The sequence below is a fragment of the Priapulus caudatus genome, unplaced genomic scaffold, assembly GCF_000485595.1.
Source record: "Priapulus caudatus unplaced genomic scaffold, Priapulus_caudatus-5.0.1 Scaffold61, whole genome shotgun sequence".
Lineage (NCBI taxonomy): Eukaryota > Metazoa > Priapulida > Priapulimorpha > Priapulimorphida > Priapulidae > Priapulus > Priapulus caudatus.
In genome coordinates, this window is record NW_014577122.1 from 432,609 (window position 1) to 451,018 (window position 18,410).

General features: G+C 46.9%; 1 protein-coding gene across 1 annotated transcript in view; it reads left to right on the plus strand.

The window, feature by feature from the left end:
* LOC106821158 (discoidin domain-containing receptor 2-like) overlaps nt 1–18,410 on the plus strand; it is a 138,969-nt gene that overhangs the window by 57,238 nt on the left and 63,321 nt on the right. The window contains exon 3 of the mRNA XM_014825847.1: nt 12,329–12,434. Coding sequence (XP_014681333.1) covers nt 12,329–12,434 — 106 coding nt within the window. The remainder of the gene's footprint in view (nt 1–12,328; nt 12,435–18,410) is intronic.

Sequence of the window (18,410 nt, forward strand, 5' to 3'; positions counted from 1 at the left end):
TGATTATGCATGACACGAAGTATTTGCTAGTCTAGTACTGGAGAAATTAGCGTTTGGATGCGCATTGTGAGCCATTTCGTGTATAATGCGTACGCGGACGGCTATCGGCGACTGAGAGATATGCCCGCATGAATTATGGCCTCAAATCCCCGGCAAAATCACTAGCCTAACCACGGCGGCCGGTCGCAGCATCCTTCTACCGTTGCAACTTTAATCATGCCGTGCGAGACAAAGCGCATATTCTTTAGCAGCGGCAGCGCGGGTCCCGTTTTTATCAAACACGCATCAAATTCCGATCATGATTGTGCGAAAATGAGCGCGTTTAGATGCAGTGCTTATTTATTCGAAATTTTGGCACACGGGCGTTGATGGATGGTCATTACTAATCGACAACTTAAGTGTGCTGTCAGCTGCGCGCGCCTGATGGATGTCATATTTCTATTCGAGATGTCATTCGGTTGAATATGTGTAGTTTACCGTGTTCTCATCGCCTTCCAATCTGATGGAATTTGCGTGGCGGACGCAAAGTTTGCCCGATTCGTCACGTAGACGCATTTATTACAGTGATATTATATGTATATATATATATATATATATATATATATATATTGATAGTGATATGAGAAGCACCATCAGTAATATAGGTGACAGCACGTAGGCGCAGGACCGTTTTCCGCAATGATTTACGCGCGACATATCAGCGCATGGGGTTACTAAATCTGCAAATCTCTACCTCCACTTTCTCCTCCTCCTCCTCCTCCTCCTCATCCCTCCATCCTACCCTGTCGCACGCCACCTTCCTTCTCCTATTCCACGTGTATCGTGTTGAACCAACCGCGCCATACTCTACAAATAGGTTTCCGCGAATCCGGCACGGGTTTTGTGTTGCCATAGCAATGCAAAAATCAATGCGGTACAGGTAGAATGTCTTCGTCTAAGAGGAACACGCAGAAGACGTAATTTTGCGTGTGCGCGTGACATACTGGAGAATGACGCTGTGTGTCGTGTCGCTCAGGCGCAGCGTTCTAATTACATTCATCAGTGGTGCGTGCATTAAACAGGTTTATAGATTTAAACTCATGCAGTTAGCTCACTGCACACATATGATTAGTGAATAGAATAAGGAAGGAAAGTGGAAGAAGAGTTATATATATATATATATATAGAGAGAGAGAGAGAGAGAGAGAGAGAGAGAGAGAGAAAGAAAGAAATATAAAGTAGTAGTAGAGAGAGAGAGAGAGTCTGAGAGAGAGGGGGGAGAGAGAGAAAGAGAGAAAGAAAACGCTTGCTCTTGCTAATTCTCTTCTATCATTGTCTCCTGATATTCTTTATGGTGCCTTGACTTTTTGCGGGTCATCTTTTAATGACGATGGCGTGTCTTTGTTTACTTGTTATGGAAATCAGTCTCGACGATTTTCTTTGTTACGTATGATGCTAGTCCCCATCATGATCATTGAGAAGTCACACTGTTTCGGCGCGTCATTTACCTCCCGCAGCAAGGATTCTGTTATTTCTACCGTCCACAAGCACGATCGCATCAATCACCCAAAGTGGCTATTTTTCTGTAAAACGCTCCTAATTGCCCTCAATTTCAGCGCGTTTTGTTCTGGAAGAAAGGCGAAAAAATCGCGCAGGTGAAATTTGGCTAATTTTCTTGCAAATAGGTTCATTTCGCTCCCCGCCTGCTTATTTGGCATAATTTATTATTCCTGCTCGTTGCCAGCATAATTACTCGACAGCGCGCGTGCGGCGTCTTCTTAGTGAATATTGATGATAGAGAGAGTGTTGCTGTCTCCTTTGTCTTGTCTGTCACCTAGATACCGATGTCGCACCAACGACAGAACACACGCTTACGACACGAATTTAGATACCGCGTCGTTCGTCGCGTAATGATTCTTGGGTATCTCTGTCGCTCCCTCTTTCCGCCTCCCTCCCTCTCTCCATCTGTCTCTCTTTCTCTTTGTCTCTCTGTCTGTCTGTCTCTCTCTCGTTCTCCCTTTCGCTCTCTCTCTCGCTCTGTCTTTCTCGCTCTCTATCTCTTTTTCTCTCGCTCTCTCGCTCTCTCTCTCTCTCTCTCTCTCTCTCTTTCTCTCTCTTTCTCTTTTTCTCTCTCTCTGCCAAATTAGCATTATATTCGCGCCACGGTGGGTGTCATCGCCACGCTACGTGTGTGAGCATCGTTCAATTTTGAGCGCAGTTTTAATTTGGTCACTTCGCGCTACATAGCTGCTGCAGTGCAGCTGAAATGAATGCTCCTCGATGCGAATATTGAATCACTATATTTCGCCATACAAATGTGATTGAATCACGACCGGGGGGATTCACAACGAGAATGATTATGTATGACAGCATTGTTGTCGCAAAGCTCAGTCACTCCATGATTATCTGCTACCCTGGCAGCGACCGCCTTGTATGTAATCAGCCCCGGCGTTTCCCCCTCCCGTATCATTGATTTCTATTCTTTTTCCTTTTTTTAATTTCGAACGCCGCTTTTTTCGGGAGCCTCTCTCGACGAGGAGCGCGTCTGTTGAGGGTGCATGGTCTAATGGCGTGTTGATGAGCGAGTGAGTGAGAGAGAGAGACAGAGACAGAGACAGAGACAGAGACAGAGACAGAGACAGAGAGAGAGAGAGAGAGAGAGAGAGAGAGAGAGAGAGAGAAAGAGAAAGTGAGAACGAGAGAGAAAGAGAGAGAGGGAGAGAGAGAGCGCGAGAGAGCGAGAGAGAAAGATAGAGAGAGAAAGAGAAAGTGAGAACGAGAGAGAAAGAGAGAGAGGGAGAGAGAGAGCGCGAGAGAGCGAGAGAGAAAGATAGAGAGAGAAAGAGAAAGTGAGAACGAGAGAGAAAGAGAGAGAGGGAGAGAGAGAGCGCGAGAGAGCGAGAGAGAAAGATAGAGAGAGAAAGAGAAAGTGAGAACGAGAGAGAAAGAGAGAGAGGGAGAGAGAGAGCGCGAGAGAGCGAGAGAGAAAGATAGAGAGAGAGAGAGAGGGAGAGAGACTCACAAAACCTGCTGCCAGTTGCATCATAGAAACACCGAGTCGGCCTCTATACCACCCAGCAGTTCCTGCTATTGTTTTTCGTAACGAGGCTGTCAGCAATCAGTGGTTAGCGCAATGCCACACCGCATGTTGTCACCGCACACACGTCCGTCAACTTCTTTTGTTTGGCGATGTCCATGTTCGGTTATTAGGAGGGAGCGTAGACGTCGATATAATAATGTGTAGGCAATAATATGTTTAGACAACACCGTCAGAAAACCTCGCAGCAACACAGACCAAGCGGTCGATCGCACGAAGGTGTCGGCGTGTGTATTAGCAGCAGCAGCGCGGTCAAGAAACTGTTGATTATATGCACTGCTCGCTCTCTACGCCTGACATGTACATATACATGTACATGTACATGTATAATGTGTAAGAGGACTCCGTATGTGTAGCAGTATTTATAGAAATGCGTCATATCGCAACAAGGATGTGACGAAACTCGTTTTAATAGTATCTTTAGTACTCAAAAAAGTAAAAAATAATATATATAATATAAAATATAATATATAATATAAAATATTATTTATCCATAAATTCACTAAAAAATACATGTGTCATAAATACATGTACATGTACATGTGTCATAAATACATGTTCCGAAATTTAATAAGTACCCAGTGGCATCATTTGAGCACAGTTAGGTCATATTTCTATGGATAGATGGAGTGGTGGAAATTTTCATAACGGCAGCGCCCAGTGGTTTCAATACAAACACAGCAAGGTGCGTTTTCTTCCATATATTTAACCAGCACACACAAAATGTATATGCACGGGGGTTAGTTATAGTTATTATGGTCCTCAACGACCATTTCGGGTGAAGATCGAACGTTAGTTCGCGAAACAAGTATTTTTATTGGTGACGTAAAACTCTGTACGGTTGCGCGGTTTTCTAGCATGGCCCGTGTATATAAGCAATTAAGCAGCCTCGCTTCGAATTTGCGGGCAGCGTAAGTGCTACCGGCTTGCGCTTTTCTACGAGTTTCCGAATTTTTTCGCTAATGGTGGCGGCTAGCAATTTTGTGCAGAATATGTTGTTTTTATTGAGGAAATTTCTTGCACAGCTGTTAAGACTCTTGGCACTGTAGCTAGAGACAGTATATTGTCGATGCTACGTATAGGTTTATATATAGGCCTATATACCAGCACCATATATCATTGCCTATTTCTATTATATGGTGTCATGTATACAAGTCCTTTTCTAGGACAGCCAGGTGGTACATCGTGATATATCCTAACCCGTTCTATTTAATATCTGCCTTGCCCCTACGACAGCGACAGAGAAAGTCCACATTTCCCTCTTCCTAAATGGCACGCGCGCCGTGACGACAAGAAATCTCTTTCCTCGCTTTGTGAAAACCAAATTCGATTATTTAGATTGGCTTTTCATCGGCCAGTCGGCGCTTTCACATGCAAAGATGTGCGAGAATAGTGAATGTAAATGTAGAGAAGGCGTGCAAATGCAGCCTGGGTCAGCGTGTGCAGATCCACTGTTAACGATCTGGCTTGTTTGCGAGCGTCGCGCTACAAGTGAGGTGGTACGTAACGAAAGGCTGTGGACGGATCCCTAACCCGCTTCTGTGTGGCAACATGAATTAGCACACACACACGCACGTACGAACGGACGCACGCACGCACGCACACACACACACACACACACACACACACACACACACACACACACAAATTGTGGGGCATACCCATTAACATATCTTTTAACGTTTTTTCCAATGTTTTCCGTGTAACTTAAAAACAATGATGTCAATCGGCCACTCCTGAACACCTATGGCTTGCCGTATGTCTAACAGCACCTTTATAGTTGACGCATCGATGACGTAACGATGGTCCGCTCCATGGAAATAGGATGACAATCAGCTCATCCGGCAGTCTTTGTCTTCACACGCTTCGTTAAACCGAAAGAAAGCGGCCACCTTAATTTCCTCCATTACGAGAGAATGATGCCAATTCGTTAAACTCTATGTTCCACCGGCATGATGCAATAGAGAGGACTCGCAATTTACCGTGACATAAAACAAAGGGCCTGATCAGCGAATGCTGTGGAGATTGTTTTGATGCCGTCCACCAGGGGAAATCGGGTTTCGCTCTGATTATTTAATAAATGTTCAGATTAACTCTAACCATGTGCAATATTGCATACACGGTCGTGTGGCTGTTTTTGCTGTCACGTACATACCAGTAAAAAACTTACGAATCTGTATGTGTGCTCGTGCGTGCGTATGCGTGCGTGCGTGCGTGTGTGCGTCCTTGCGCGCGCGCGTGCGTGTGTGGGTGTGGGTGGTGCGTGCGTACGTGCGTGTGTGTGGTGTGTGTGTGTAGTGTGTGTGTCGTTGTGTGTGTGTGTGTGTGTGTGTGTGTGTGTGTGTGTGTGTGTGTGTGTGTGTGGGTGTGTGTCTGTGCATGTGTGTGCGGACGTTCGTGTGCGCGCGTACATGTGAGAAGTTTCTGACTGATGATATTTCCGCCGTGTTGAAAGAGCGTCTACTTATCCAACTATCCATTTCATACGTCCTTCGCTTAGCTTCCATTCATCCATCCATCGCATCCATCCATCCATTCATCATCATGCCATGCGCATGCCATAATCCCATCCATCCATCCATCTATCCATCACCATTCATCCATTCATCCATCCCATCCATCCATGCCATCCATCCAGCCATCCATGCCATCCATAGACCCATCCATCCATCCATCCACCATTCCATCCATCCATGCCCATCCATACCATACCATGCCATCCATCCATCCCATGGTCATTCCAGCGGCCGATGCCATGCTATCCATCCATTCATGCTATCGCATTCCATCCACCCATTCATCTATCCAATCCATCCATCCATACCATCCATCGCATCCATCCATACATGCCATCCATCCATGCCATCTATCCATCCACATCCTATCCATGCCATACCACCACCATTCATCTATCCATCCATCCATCCATCCATCCATTCCATCCATCCATCCATCCATCCATCATCCATCCATGACCATCCATCCCTCCATACCATCCATGTCCGTCTAATTTATTCGCGTTTTATCGCTTCTTGCCGCACTCTCCTCCTCTCTATCTATATCTCTCTCTTTCTCTCTCTCTCCTCTGTCTCTCTCTCTCTCGCTCTCTCTCCCTCTCGGCTCTCTTCTCTCTCTCCTTCCGCTCATCATCATCTCTGGCTGTCTGCTCGCCCTCTCGTCTCGTCTCCGCCCTCTCTCTCTCTTTATATATATATATATATATATATATATCAGAAACTCTCTCCTACAGAATTGTTGTGAATGGTTTCACTCATTTCACGTGTTTCGTGATACCGTTCGGCCTTAGTTACAACCTGTAACCTTAACTCAATAATTATTTCGCTAATTAGTGAAATGGAAAGGAGAATGCCGTACCTTCAGCTTCCGTTCTGGTTGCGCGCTAAAATCGGACACCGTCGTTGGACCCTGCCACGGGAAATGCCATCCCTGCTGCATCTTGAGAGCGCTTGCTTCACTCACGGCAATTTGTCGGGGTAAACTTTAGCGCTTGTCCAGCACATTAGGGGTATGGAAATCGGGTCAACTCCGAGCTTTCATCTGCCGCACCGGTGCGCAGCTCGACAATTAAGCAAACACTTTTGTCGGTAAAGAGATACATCGAATGTTTTCCCGGTCGCATCGCGATGTGCGCTCCGAAAGCCTGCGGCCAGGCGGAAGCGTGTGTGAGCGACATCCTTTGTCTGTGTCAAGCGTAAGGTGCGAGCGAGAGTCTGCGAGCTTGCGCGTACGTGCGTGCGTGTTCCGTGTGCGGGCGAGTTCGTTTACCCTTGCGCGTGCCTGCGTGCGTGAATACATGCGTTTGTACGTATACGCGTGTGCGTGTGTGTGTGTACGTGTGTGAGTTCATGTGTGTGTGTGTGTGGGGGGGGGCGGTACGTGCGTGCGTGTATGTGTGTGTGTGTGTGGGGGGAGGGGGTACGTGCGTGCGTATGCGTGTGTGGTGATACGTACGCGTGTGCGTGAGTGCGTGTGTGTGTAGGTACGTACCGTCGTTGCGTGAGTGCGTGTGTGGTGTGTGTGTACGTACGCGTGTGACGTGAGTGGCGTGTGTGTGTGGGTACGTACGCGTGTGCGTTGAGTGCGTGTGTGTGTGGGTACGTACGCGTGTGCGTGTGTGTGTGGGGGGTGGGTACGTACGCGTGTGCGTGATGCGTGTGTGCTGTGGTACGTCGCGTGTGCGTGAGTGCGTGTGTTGTGGTACGCACTCGTGTGCGTTAGTGCGTGTGTGTGTGGGTACGTACGCGTGTGCGTGAGTCGTGTGTGTGCTGGGTACTTACGCGTTGTGCGTGAGTGTGTGCGTGTTGTGCGTGTGTGTAGGTACGTACGCGTGGCGTGAGTGGTGGCGTGTGTGTGTGGGTACGCTATGCGTGTGCGTGAGTGCATGCGTGTGTGGGTACGTACGCGTGTGCGTGAGTGTGTGTGTGTGTGTGTGTGGGTACGTACGCGTGTGCGTGAGTGTGTGTGTGTGTGTGGTGTGTGTGTGTGTGTGTGTGTGTGTGTGTGTGTGTGTGTGTGGTCGTGTACGCGTGTGCGTGAGTGTGTGTGTGTGTGTGGGTACGTACTCGTGTGCGTGAGTGCGCGTGTGTGTGTGTGGGTACGGACGCGTATGCGTGAGTGGGCGTGTGTGTGTGGGTACGTTCGCGTGTGCGTGATGTGCGTGTGTGTGTGGGTACGTACGCGTGTGCGTGAGTGTGCGCGTGTGTGTAGGTACGTACGCGTGCATGTGCGTGAGTGCGTGTGTGTGTGTGTGTGTGGGCACGTATGCGTGTGCGTGAGTGTGTGTGTGTGTGTGTGTGTGTGTGTGTGTGTGGTGTGTGTGTGTGTGTGTGTGTGTGTGTGTGTGTGGTGTGGTACGTACGCGTGTGTGTGGGTACGTACGCGTGTGCGTGAGTGTGTGTGCGCGTGTGTCGTGAGTGTGGTGTGTGTGTGGGTACGTACTCCGTGTGCGTGAGTGCGTGTGTTGTGTTGTGGGGGGGGGTACGTACGCGTTGTGCGTGAGTGCGTGTGTGTGTGTGTGTGTGTGTGTGTGTGTGTATGGTGTGTGTGTGTGTGTGTGTGTGTGTGTGTGTGTGTGTGTGTGTGTGTGTGTGTGTGTGTGTGTGTGTGCGTGCGTGGGTATCGGCATGCCCCACACCACACAGGACGAATGATTCTCCTGTATTTTTACTCCTGGCGAGGATAGCATCAATTAGTATTCTGTACAGTAAGATGTCATCACATAGTCACTGATGCAGACGATTCATTGTCAACCTCTGCAATTTGGTTGCGAGAACACGATGAAGTTTTTTGAAGAATTACACCGACTCTTGCATTCTGATCAAGGTTTTAACAAGGTCGGACTTATTCAGCCCCCTTTGATCTCCGCGTGCACCCATGCAGTATTAAATCTAACTTGCTCGGAAACCTTTTGATCTCTTTATTATTCTGAAAGGGTTGCTTTGCATGGCTGCTTGGAAATGATTTAGCTGTTATTAAGCGAACCTACTGTGCAGCTTAACAGAGGTTTTGCCGATTTCGACAATGATTATTTTAAGTGAGGTACTTAGCGAGGGTCGTTGTATTCAGAAATTCTTGCGGGAAAATTCGCGAAAGCTACTCACTCGTGTTTGACTTACGTGTATTTTTTTAGTTTATAACCACAGCAACTAACATGAATTAAAATCTGCTACTACTAAACTATGATTATAGGTAACACATCAAATTTCTTCCGCCCGTGCCATAAAGATTCGATATGACCCTCTCTTTATAGTCGCATACCGTCTCGTCTTTTACCCTGGCTGCGTTCTCCGCTTAATCCCCAAGTGACGGTTGTTTGCGACACGCGTTTAACGGTTAGGGTTAGTCAACGTGATTAGTATTAGTATAGTGAAAATCAATTAAGCGCGGTCGGTAGCACCGGACAGCCCAGCACGAGAGATGCCTGGGCAATATAAGAGCGCGCTTGTCCGTTTCTGATCGGGATTGCGCGCAGAGACTGGCTTCTTTGCCCGCGTTCGGGGATGGCATGATTAATATAAGCGCTGCGCCCTACCGCTTGCATGTGACGTCTAATTAAGGAGTATGACAGAGAGATATCTCGGACCAAGGCGCTCTCCGAACCACGCGCTCGCTATATAGTGTGTTCTTCGCTAATCTGCAGGCATTAATAGCTGATGTGGGGTCGTTCTTTGTAATCCGCTCTCTACCTGAATGAAGAGAGATCACGTCGCGAGGCGGCCAGGCGCTGACACCACGACCTCTGCCCATCTACCTCGCTAGACTCGGAAACCATCTATCCCTCGCCATCATGCTGACACTGACACCACGTGCCTGCATCGTCATCATGCCCGACATCGCCGTTAGATGGCGCCTGCACTTGCCTGGCTTCATACTTGTCCGCGAGGTTAAGCCGTGGACCGTTAAGCGATAATTCAGGCCATGCTAGTGACAGGCGTACTAATGCTAAACACTAATGCTAACTACTGCGGCACTTGTAGAACTTTTCCGGCTTGGTCTATACGAGGTAGGCGCGGCAAGGAGATGCCCATATTATAACCTGGGTAACCATTATGATAACCTTTAAGCATAATATAACCTATTATAACCTTATATCACTATATTAACCTATCATAACCTAATATAGCCTAATATGATTTATTATGACCTATCATGTTTCACCCGCGTAGTTCATATAGCGAGCCGTGTGATGCAGGAAGTCACGTGTGCAGGGATTAGGCTCCCTCTATCCCCCCTTCCCTCCTCCTAACACACCCATAGCCCTGGCGCATCTAGCGCCCCCTGTTAACGGCCTTAGCGCCCCACAGTGTGGTTATGTAGCGTCGTTGGCTTCCGGAGACTGCAACGTCGCTGCAACGTCGGCTATGCTCGTTTTTAATTACTTTTTATATTATCACGCTTATTTCCCTCGAAATCTCTGTCTCCAATGCCATGATAAAACCATGAAGAGCAACTACGAGTATAGTCGCATGTTACTAGTTACTGCGCATGCGCGCTCCCGTACAGAATACGGGCGGAGGCGATGCTATTGGACTGTTGTATAACCTTCGTATCGTTACCCCGTTGCTATTGGTTCGCTGCGTCGTTACTGAATTGCGTGCTGCGGATTGTAGTAATTGTAGCGTGTGGGAGGGGAGGAACTGTCCTCGGGGAAAAAGGTTCGGTTTTCAGTAAGAACTTGCGGCAAATTCTATAACATACACAAACACACCAACACACGCGCACGCACGCACGCACGCACGCACGCACACACAAAGGTCGTCGCTGTGATATCGTGCCACGGCGTCTAGCATTGCAGCAGCTTGTGCGCATGCGCGATTAAGATTACTACCTGCATGCGTGTACGTTGCGCTACACACCGCTAACGACGCCGCCTATAAGGTTTCTGCCCATTTTCGCGCTCGCACGCGCGGTAATATTACACTATTATAACGGCATTACGACATAATCGGATCGGCGGAGGAAAACGAATGTAGGAATGGCGCTCTCGTCACGACAGCGTCGTAAGATTTCTCTTCGTCAGGGCTTCTCGGGTGTCTGTGTGAGCCTCTCTCTCTGCGCGCATCCCCCGCACGCGAGCGGTGCATCGGCATCGGCATCGGATCCCGCTCGTCGGGAGATGCGAGCGGTGTGCAGGCAGAGAGCGAAAAGTTTTTGTTTAACAATACCCAGTTAATCGTAATATGACGTCATAGTTAAGCGTGACGTGTGCTTCTGCGTTTTCGCCACGCAAAAGTCGCCAGTTCCGTAGTTCACAATTACAAACCGCGTCACGTGGTTCGAGTGTCGTCATTCTGCAGACGCGATAGACACGCACGCTTTCTATATTTCGTATATATAGTCTTACTGATTACTGGGTTCACATGCAGCGATCCACTACTAAAGCTCCCAGCCTTAGCTATAGATCCTCTAGAAGCCGACAGTTACCGATACATGGACGTGAAGACATGGCGTGGTGATTCCTATAGGGTAGCTAATCGGTTATTCCCGGTTGGCCTACTCCCATTTCGCCTACGGCAAAATTCCCATTTTGCCTACAGCAAAATTCCCAGTTGGCCTACACCCATTTCGCCTACTCCCAATTCGCCTACGCTCAAAATCTACCCCATTCCCATTTCGTCTACGATCGGTTTGTTCCTTAAATTATCATTTATAAATAATAAAATATGGTTTTGATTGGCATACATAGACTACAGGAGCCAGAAGAAAACATAGGTACAAATAATGAGTGTCTTAGCCGTGTCTGTGTGAATAGACCAGGTGCATTGCAGCTGCGTAGAGTTCTATGTGAATCATTCATACATTACTAGCTAACCAACCTGCACCATTGTACATATATTAATATTCGGTCACTAGGAGTGTTCACCATTATATTGTGAACAGGAGATGTAGGCACCTGCGTCGTTTTACTGTTTTTATTCGTTGTACGTTAGCACCAAGCTAATTATCAGTAATAATAATTTTCTTAATAAATCCTAAACTTTATTAGAAGTGAAAACGCCACGTCAGATTTCTATTTCAAAAGGCAGATTCTTAATTCATAGTAATTACTTGGCAACAATTATTGTTTAATTGGGTAAATTGCTCAGTTTTCACTGAGAGATCGACGATTGGCATCCCTGCCGATTCCCTCCTCCTCAGTCCCGAATGAGTTGCATGCATGATTTCTCGGGTATGAGGACTGCAGGTGCATCCGTGTCTGACGATGCAATAGATTAGCTATTCAACCAAACATTCAAAGATGACACATCCCTGCTCATACTAGACATATTATATACACTGATACATCGTCCTAAATCTGCCGGTTCTGCTTAAAATAACGGACGCAACATTTAAATATTTGTTGAGGTTTTCCTGCTAAAGGAAACAGTTAATTCAGACCACGTTTAATGTACAACAAACAGTTGAAAGCAGGAAGTGGGTGCCGCATCGTTAAGATGCATTTGAAGAAGCTAGTATGCATTGTTCACTGGCCACGCCTTCCGACATTGATTCGCCATTTTGAGATCTCACTAAGTACTTCGAATGCATCTAGTTAGATTGAAAATGTTTCTAGTTGTCATCCCCTTTTTATATAGTATAATGCATTCTGTTTATTTGAGCATTAGTCAGACATTGATGTCCTGGTTAGGTATTGGAATGGTTGGGATGTTTTAGTTACCAATTGATGATGCATGATGTGTCTATTCGGTTAGCTTCGCGTTCTAACGAGATTGCATTTTCTTGTCATTGTAGCTTCATGCAACGAACCATTGGGAATGTCTAATGGCAACATTCCAGATCTCCATATCACAGCAAGTTCAACACATGATCACGGTAGTGTGGGACCACACAATGCCAGGTAAGAGCTATTGTAATTTTGTTGCTTATGAGAATTTCGTATATAGGAGTCGCACACGCCCTGTATATTTCGTATATGGGAGTCGCGCACGCCACATACACTCGCCATGAACCTGTGAACCCACATCCGCTTGTAACTTGGTTCGGATCTTGCATACTGTGACGCGAGCGTAGAAGTTGGGACATCGTTCACTAATGCTGTTAATAGAATTTTGCGCGTTCGCCTCACGCGTCAGGGCGCGGATGGGATAATTACGAAATCTGCTATTCAACTGTGGCAGGCCCGTCATCTAGTATTACTGTCTGGGATCACTCAAGTCTGTGTTCCACGACAACGGCCGAAAATTCGACAATCAGGCGCGAGAGCATTTTCATACTCGAATTGTCCTGTTATATAAATATGGCAGCGCGTATGATTGTTCTGCATGAATCCCTCCATCTTGTGGTTGGCGTCTATGGTTTTGATTGTGGGCGGATATTTATACACAAATGTCGATGGCTTTTCATATAGGGATGATTCCACTGATCTGTAATAGGATGGTATATGTCACGATTTTTAATATCGAACACCAAATTAGCATTTGAGAGCTCTGTAATCGCTGATAATGGCGATAATGGTTGAAATTCGCTATCTATGTCGGTGTAATCGCGCTGCGCAAATATTCTAATAAATAAATTAATTGAGTTTTGTCGCGACGCATAACGACTCTTTAATTATAGGGGGGATGTCGTCGCACGAAAAATGAACTTTTAATCGACGACTTCGGAGTCTGTGTCTTAATAAAGGCGGAGCGTGACTTTTGTCCTTTGCAGTCGCACATCTTTCGTTCTTAATTGGCTTCTTTGTGTGCTTTTTATTGCGCTGGCTATTGACGGAGCTTCAACGCCGCCGCCACGTCACGCGGAAATCACTCCGGCGCGCGCTAAGCGTTGATCCGGCGTTAAGTTTCGCTGATTACGTCAGTGAAGTATTGGACATGCGTTTTTCGCGCTCTCGAATTCACGTTGAAGTGCGAATGTTTTCATGATGATGGGAAGAGAAATTCAAACACTCGAAGGTAAAGCGCGCTATTAGCGAAAAACTAATAACGACACTGAGGGGGGGGGGAGTGCGTTAAGGCATCATTGTTTGACCTTAGTCAGCGCAAAAATTCAATTGGCGAGTGTGCGAAAGAATCGCACAAATTTGAATGTTTGGCTGTCTATGACGGTGTGACGCACCCGGCTGTTGTTCGTGCGTAAGTGCGTGGCCCCGCATGCTGGGAAGACGTACGGGCCTCGACAAATGAGTTTGTCCTAATCAGCCCTTGACCTGTTCTGAACATCTGGGAAAACATGCAATTCTTTGTGAGCGCAGGAGCGTATATATATATCTCGACACACATATACGCGGCGTCCATGCGCATTGTTGAACTGCCGCGAGAAATGGGTTGTGAAGGGTTTGGTCGCGGCGGCAAGCGTCTGTGCGTGATAATTATTCATCCAGCGTCTGCGGCAGGCTGAGGTCGCCATGCATGACGTCATGAAACCCGCAAACAGAACTGTGAAGCTGTGGACTCATCAGTCTGTGCGAGTGGGACGGAGAGCTGCAGTGTGTGTGCGTGCGTGTGTTTGTGCGTGTGCATGTGCGTGCATGTGTGTGTATGTGCGTGCGTGTGGGCGGGTGTCAGTGTGTGCGTGTGTGGGTGTGTGCGGGTGTTTCTTTTTCAATATTTTCCCTTATAATTTTTACATCAGTCTTTTTATCTCTCCCTCATTCTCTCGCTCTCTCTCTCTCTCTCTGTCTATCTATCTGCCTCTCTATCTCTATCTCTATCTCTATCTCTATCTCTCTATCTCTCTCACCCTAACCCTAGGCACAAATCGGTCTCGGCTCTGTATGTATGTATGTGTGTATGTATGTGTGTATGTATGTCTGTCTGACCTTCCGTCCGTCCGTCCGTCCGTCCATCAGTCCATCTCTCTCTCTCTCTCTCTCTCTCTCTCTCTCTCTCTTTCTCTTGAGATGAGAGGGAGTGAGAGAGAGAGAGAGAGAGAGAGAGAGAAAAGGGGAGAATGAAGTCTCGCGCTAATGCAATACTCTGACGTTGTTTCTATCGCTCGAAACAGCGGCACTGGAGTGACCTCCCCAGAGCGCGAGCCTGGGCAGAATATATGGAGATCCTAGCTTTCCCCCATGACAGAAGAATCCCCCTCCCGGAACATCCCCGCCAGCATCCAGAAGGAGAGTGCTGAAACACCTTTGGCATCGGCTTAGCTGTATAGGAGAATGTCGATGCCTTTGGGGCTCCCCTCGGGGGATATTCCTTCCTCGGTTTACTCGCGTAGACTTTTCCTGTTCCCGGACATATCCCGCAAGGCAGTGGAGCTTAGCGAGAGGCAGTTTTTTACGCGTTGAGAAAATTCACTGTCTGTCGAGGATTTAGACTCGTAGTCTTTGCCAGTGAAATGTGGACGCGGTAACGGACGGTCACGGCAACTCTCACATGGTGTAAATTGGGAACGTAGTAATGAATTTAGTATGAAATTAGTAAACAGCTGTTTGGCAACTGCTTTGGGGTATTAGTTGAGTGTTTGTGCGTACTATTATATTATGTACACTATACTGTGTTTTTTAAAGGTTAAAATGTATGGAGGGCCAATTCGAACGTGTTGTGTCCTGACTGCTGCATCATTATATCATTTCCTCTAATTTCATCAAACGACATGTGGCGAACTGCATTTGCATGATATCGAGCCAACTTCTCGCAATAGATTTTTGCATCTGCCCTGGTGCAGGATAGAATGGACAATTGGAACGTCAATAAATTAAATGCAAGAAGTATTCATATAAAGCCGGCGACGCCATCATCAGCTGATGGCGGGCGTCTGCATGCATGCACGCGCAGGCGGCGTTTGAGCAGCAAGCCTATGAATGGGTCTGTAGAATTTTGATTAGATTTTCTGATCACGGATTACGATTTGCGCGCGTTGGCTCTGGATCTCCCGTGTGGGCAGTAGTTCCGCCATCTCTCATCTAGGATTGCCGGGCATCCCAGCTAATCACGACACCTAATATAGCTGAATATGTGATTGACAGCGTGCATGTGATTCACTCAACTCTCTACTCGCCCCATCCCTATATAGCCCCCTCACCGACTCTCGCATACTCTCTCTCTCCCCCCTTTCTTTCTCTCTCTAATGTGACTATGTATATAGATGTGCATTACTGCGCTGCCATGGCTGCGCATTACACATTACTGACATTTTCATGGTAAATGCGAAGTAAGGCTTGACGATAATTCACAAGGGATTTTGTTTGAGACTGAAACAAAAGGTATTAACACCCAGTAACGTATCGTATGATTAACTCGTTCCCCAGGATGCACAATCCCAGAAGTAAGCTACTCAACATATCTCATTCACAACGCTATGCATCTAGAGCGTTCCGAGTTTCTGTCTACAAATTCAACAGTAAAGTTGCCAATTACATTAATTTACACATCAAAGAAGAGCGTCAAAGCAGCCCCCGAAGTGATGAAAGCGCTGATTATTTAGCTAATATATTCCGCGCATCCTGAAATGATGCTTACGTTATCATCAGCGCTCTAACGAGATTGCAACAGATCGCAAACTAGACGCTCTCCTCAGACAAGACTCTCATCCAGACTGTATGTAAATGTAGCTCCTGGTTAAATATTTTGTATAAGAGGATAATAATAACAATAATAATAACAATGAGAAAAAGACGAAGAAGAAGAATAAAGGATATTTAAAGCGTACCGCAGAGAAGTAGACATCGTCAACATGTTCAGAATACGGGAGCACATCTTGTAGTAGATAAGTAATTTAGTGAGTGCGTGCGTTTATGTAAAGAAAAGTCTACGTAAGATGGAATCATACAGAGCTGCTGTGTCTTGTAATAATCGCGACACGATCTGAACCCCATAATTATATTCCCCGCGACGAAGTCAGCGGGGATACTATGGTTTTATGTCTACCCAGTCGCCGCCGCCGCTCGGTCCGCCGCAGAGAATTTCCTTTCCGCTCTATAACTCGACCCCTAATTGACCTAGCGCTACCAAACTTGGTATACTTACACATCTTGGGGAGAAGGTGTGCTGCGTACCAAAACCAGGTCATCACGCTCTCTCTCTCTCTCTCGCTTCCTTTCTCCCTCTACCTTTTATACTATGCGATTTACTGCTTCCAAATGCATTAATCACAGCCGCCGATATTAATAAAGAAGCTGATATTGTAAGTGCAGCACGCGGATTAGATCGCAAACGTAATCCCTCCCCCACATACACAAACCCCCATCGGGCCTTAAATCTGACGCGCGAAGAGCATTTTCCTCATATCGAATGCAAAATCCTGCCAATTATAAAAGCCGTATCCATATAGGGGATATTAAAATCGTGCGAGATCGCGGCGGCGGTGGCAGCACCGTCGCGGCGAGACAAGGCTTGGTGCGTGTGTTTGCTCGTCGCATCAATCTTGGCACACGCAATCTGCATGTGAATCAAGCTGCGAACGCTCGTTTGCCGGTCAGATTATTCGGCGCGTTATGCCTTGTTTATGCAGGAGATTTTCTGTAGACATCGCGCGCGGGAAATAGATGTCGCGGGTAGAAAGAAGCGCGGTGGCTTTCCTTCGGTTGCCGTGGGCGTAGTAAGTAGTAGTCTTTGCGAGCAACATCAGTGACTGGAAAGATTCATTGTCCATCGTTGATGTTAGTCGTGGGGATGCAACGTTGCGGTGCGCGCAAGTGTCAGTTGTTATATGTTAGTCGCGGGATGCAACGTTGCGCAAGCGCGAAAGAATGTGCTGCACGCAAATCACACGATGTCTGTATAATATGCACAATGTCACTGTATCCCCGCGTGGTAACCCACTCTGAAGCGTACAGTCACTATGCCCAGGTAACACACAACATCGATGCATTTACGCGCATACAACGGGAATTCAGCGTGGCCGTAACACACAAATAGATGACAAGATAATCGATATGCAATGTATAAAAAAACGCAACTGTGCACGCAAAAGATGGCGTGTGTGGTGATGCGCGCGTTCATCGTGCGAACAAAAATTCCGCATGCGTCATTTATAACCAAGAAAACATCGGAGAATACCTATACAAAGCCATCGCTAGTGTTTGGTTTGCATCCGAAGCTCTTTCCATGATGACACTGACTCACGGCATGGTCTTACTATAAACACGTTTCTAAGGTTTACCATGGGTCGGTGTGCGTACTGCTACACCAACTGTGCTGTTACTGTTAGTTAGTTAGTTAGTTAGTTAGTTAGTTAGTTAGTTAGTTAGTTAGTTAGTTAGTTAGTTAGTTAGTTAGTTAGTTAGTTATCCTTCGTAGGTACATAGGTGACACATAAGGCAGTGACAAGAGATCTCCAACGTCGTCGGTCCACTGCTACTGGCCTCAGCGTGTCCCATGACAGGTCACACATCCGCATCTCCCTCTCGATGGTCCTTCTCCAGGTCTCCTTGGGTCTTCCTTCCCCTGTTTCTGTAGGCCTGTCAAATTAGACGCTGGCCGTGGCGTCGGTGATTAACAAAGACGATGATTAATTATTAATGTGTTGGGTAACCAGAGACAGCTCAGCTTAGCTCAGCTTTGTCGCGCACATAAGGGTCGGTTTATCTTTGTTAATTACCCGGGTGATACACATGGTATTTATCTCGCTTGTGTAGCCACCTACCGCTCATTGTGGTCGCCTACTGCAAGACAATTAAGGTTGTCTTTAATCTTACCACGTCCTGACTCTTAATATCCTCTAAAGATGCCAGTGATGGAGTGTCAGCGTAGTGTGTGCTTGTGCTGAGCCACATCCATGCACTCAGGCATGAGACAAAGAGAAAGCGAGTGACTACATAAAAAGAGAGAATATAACGACAGATAAATGAGAATGTGCGCTAAAAAATCAAGGTCGAACGAAAGAGAGAACGAAACAAACGCGCGCACGCACGCACGCACGCACG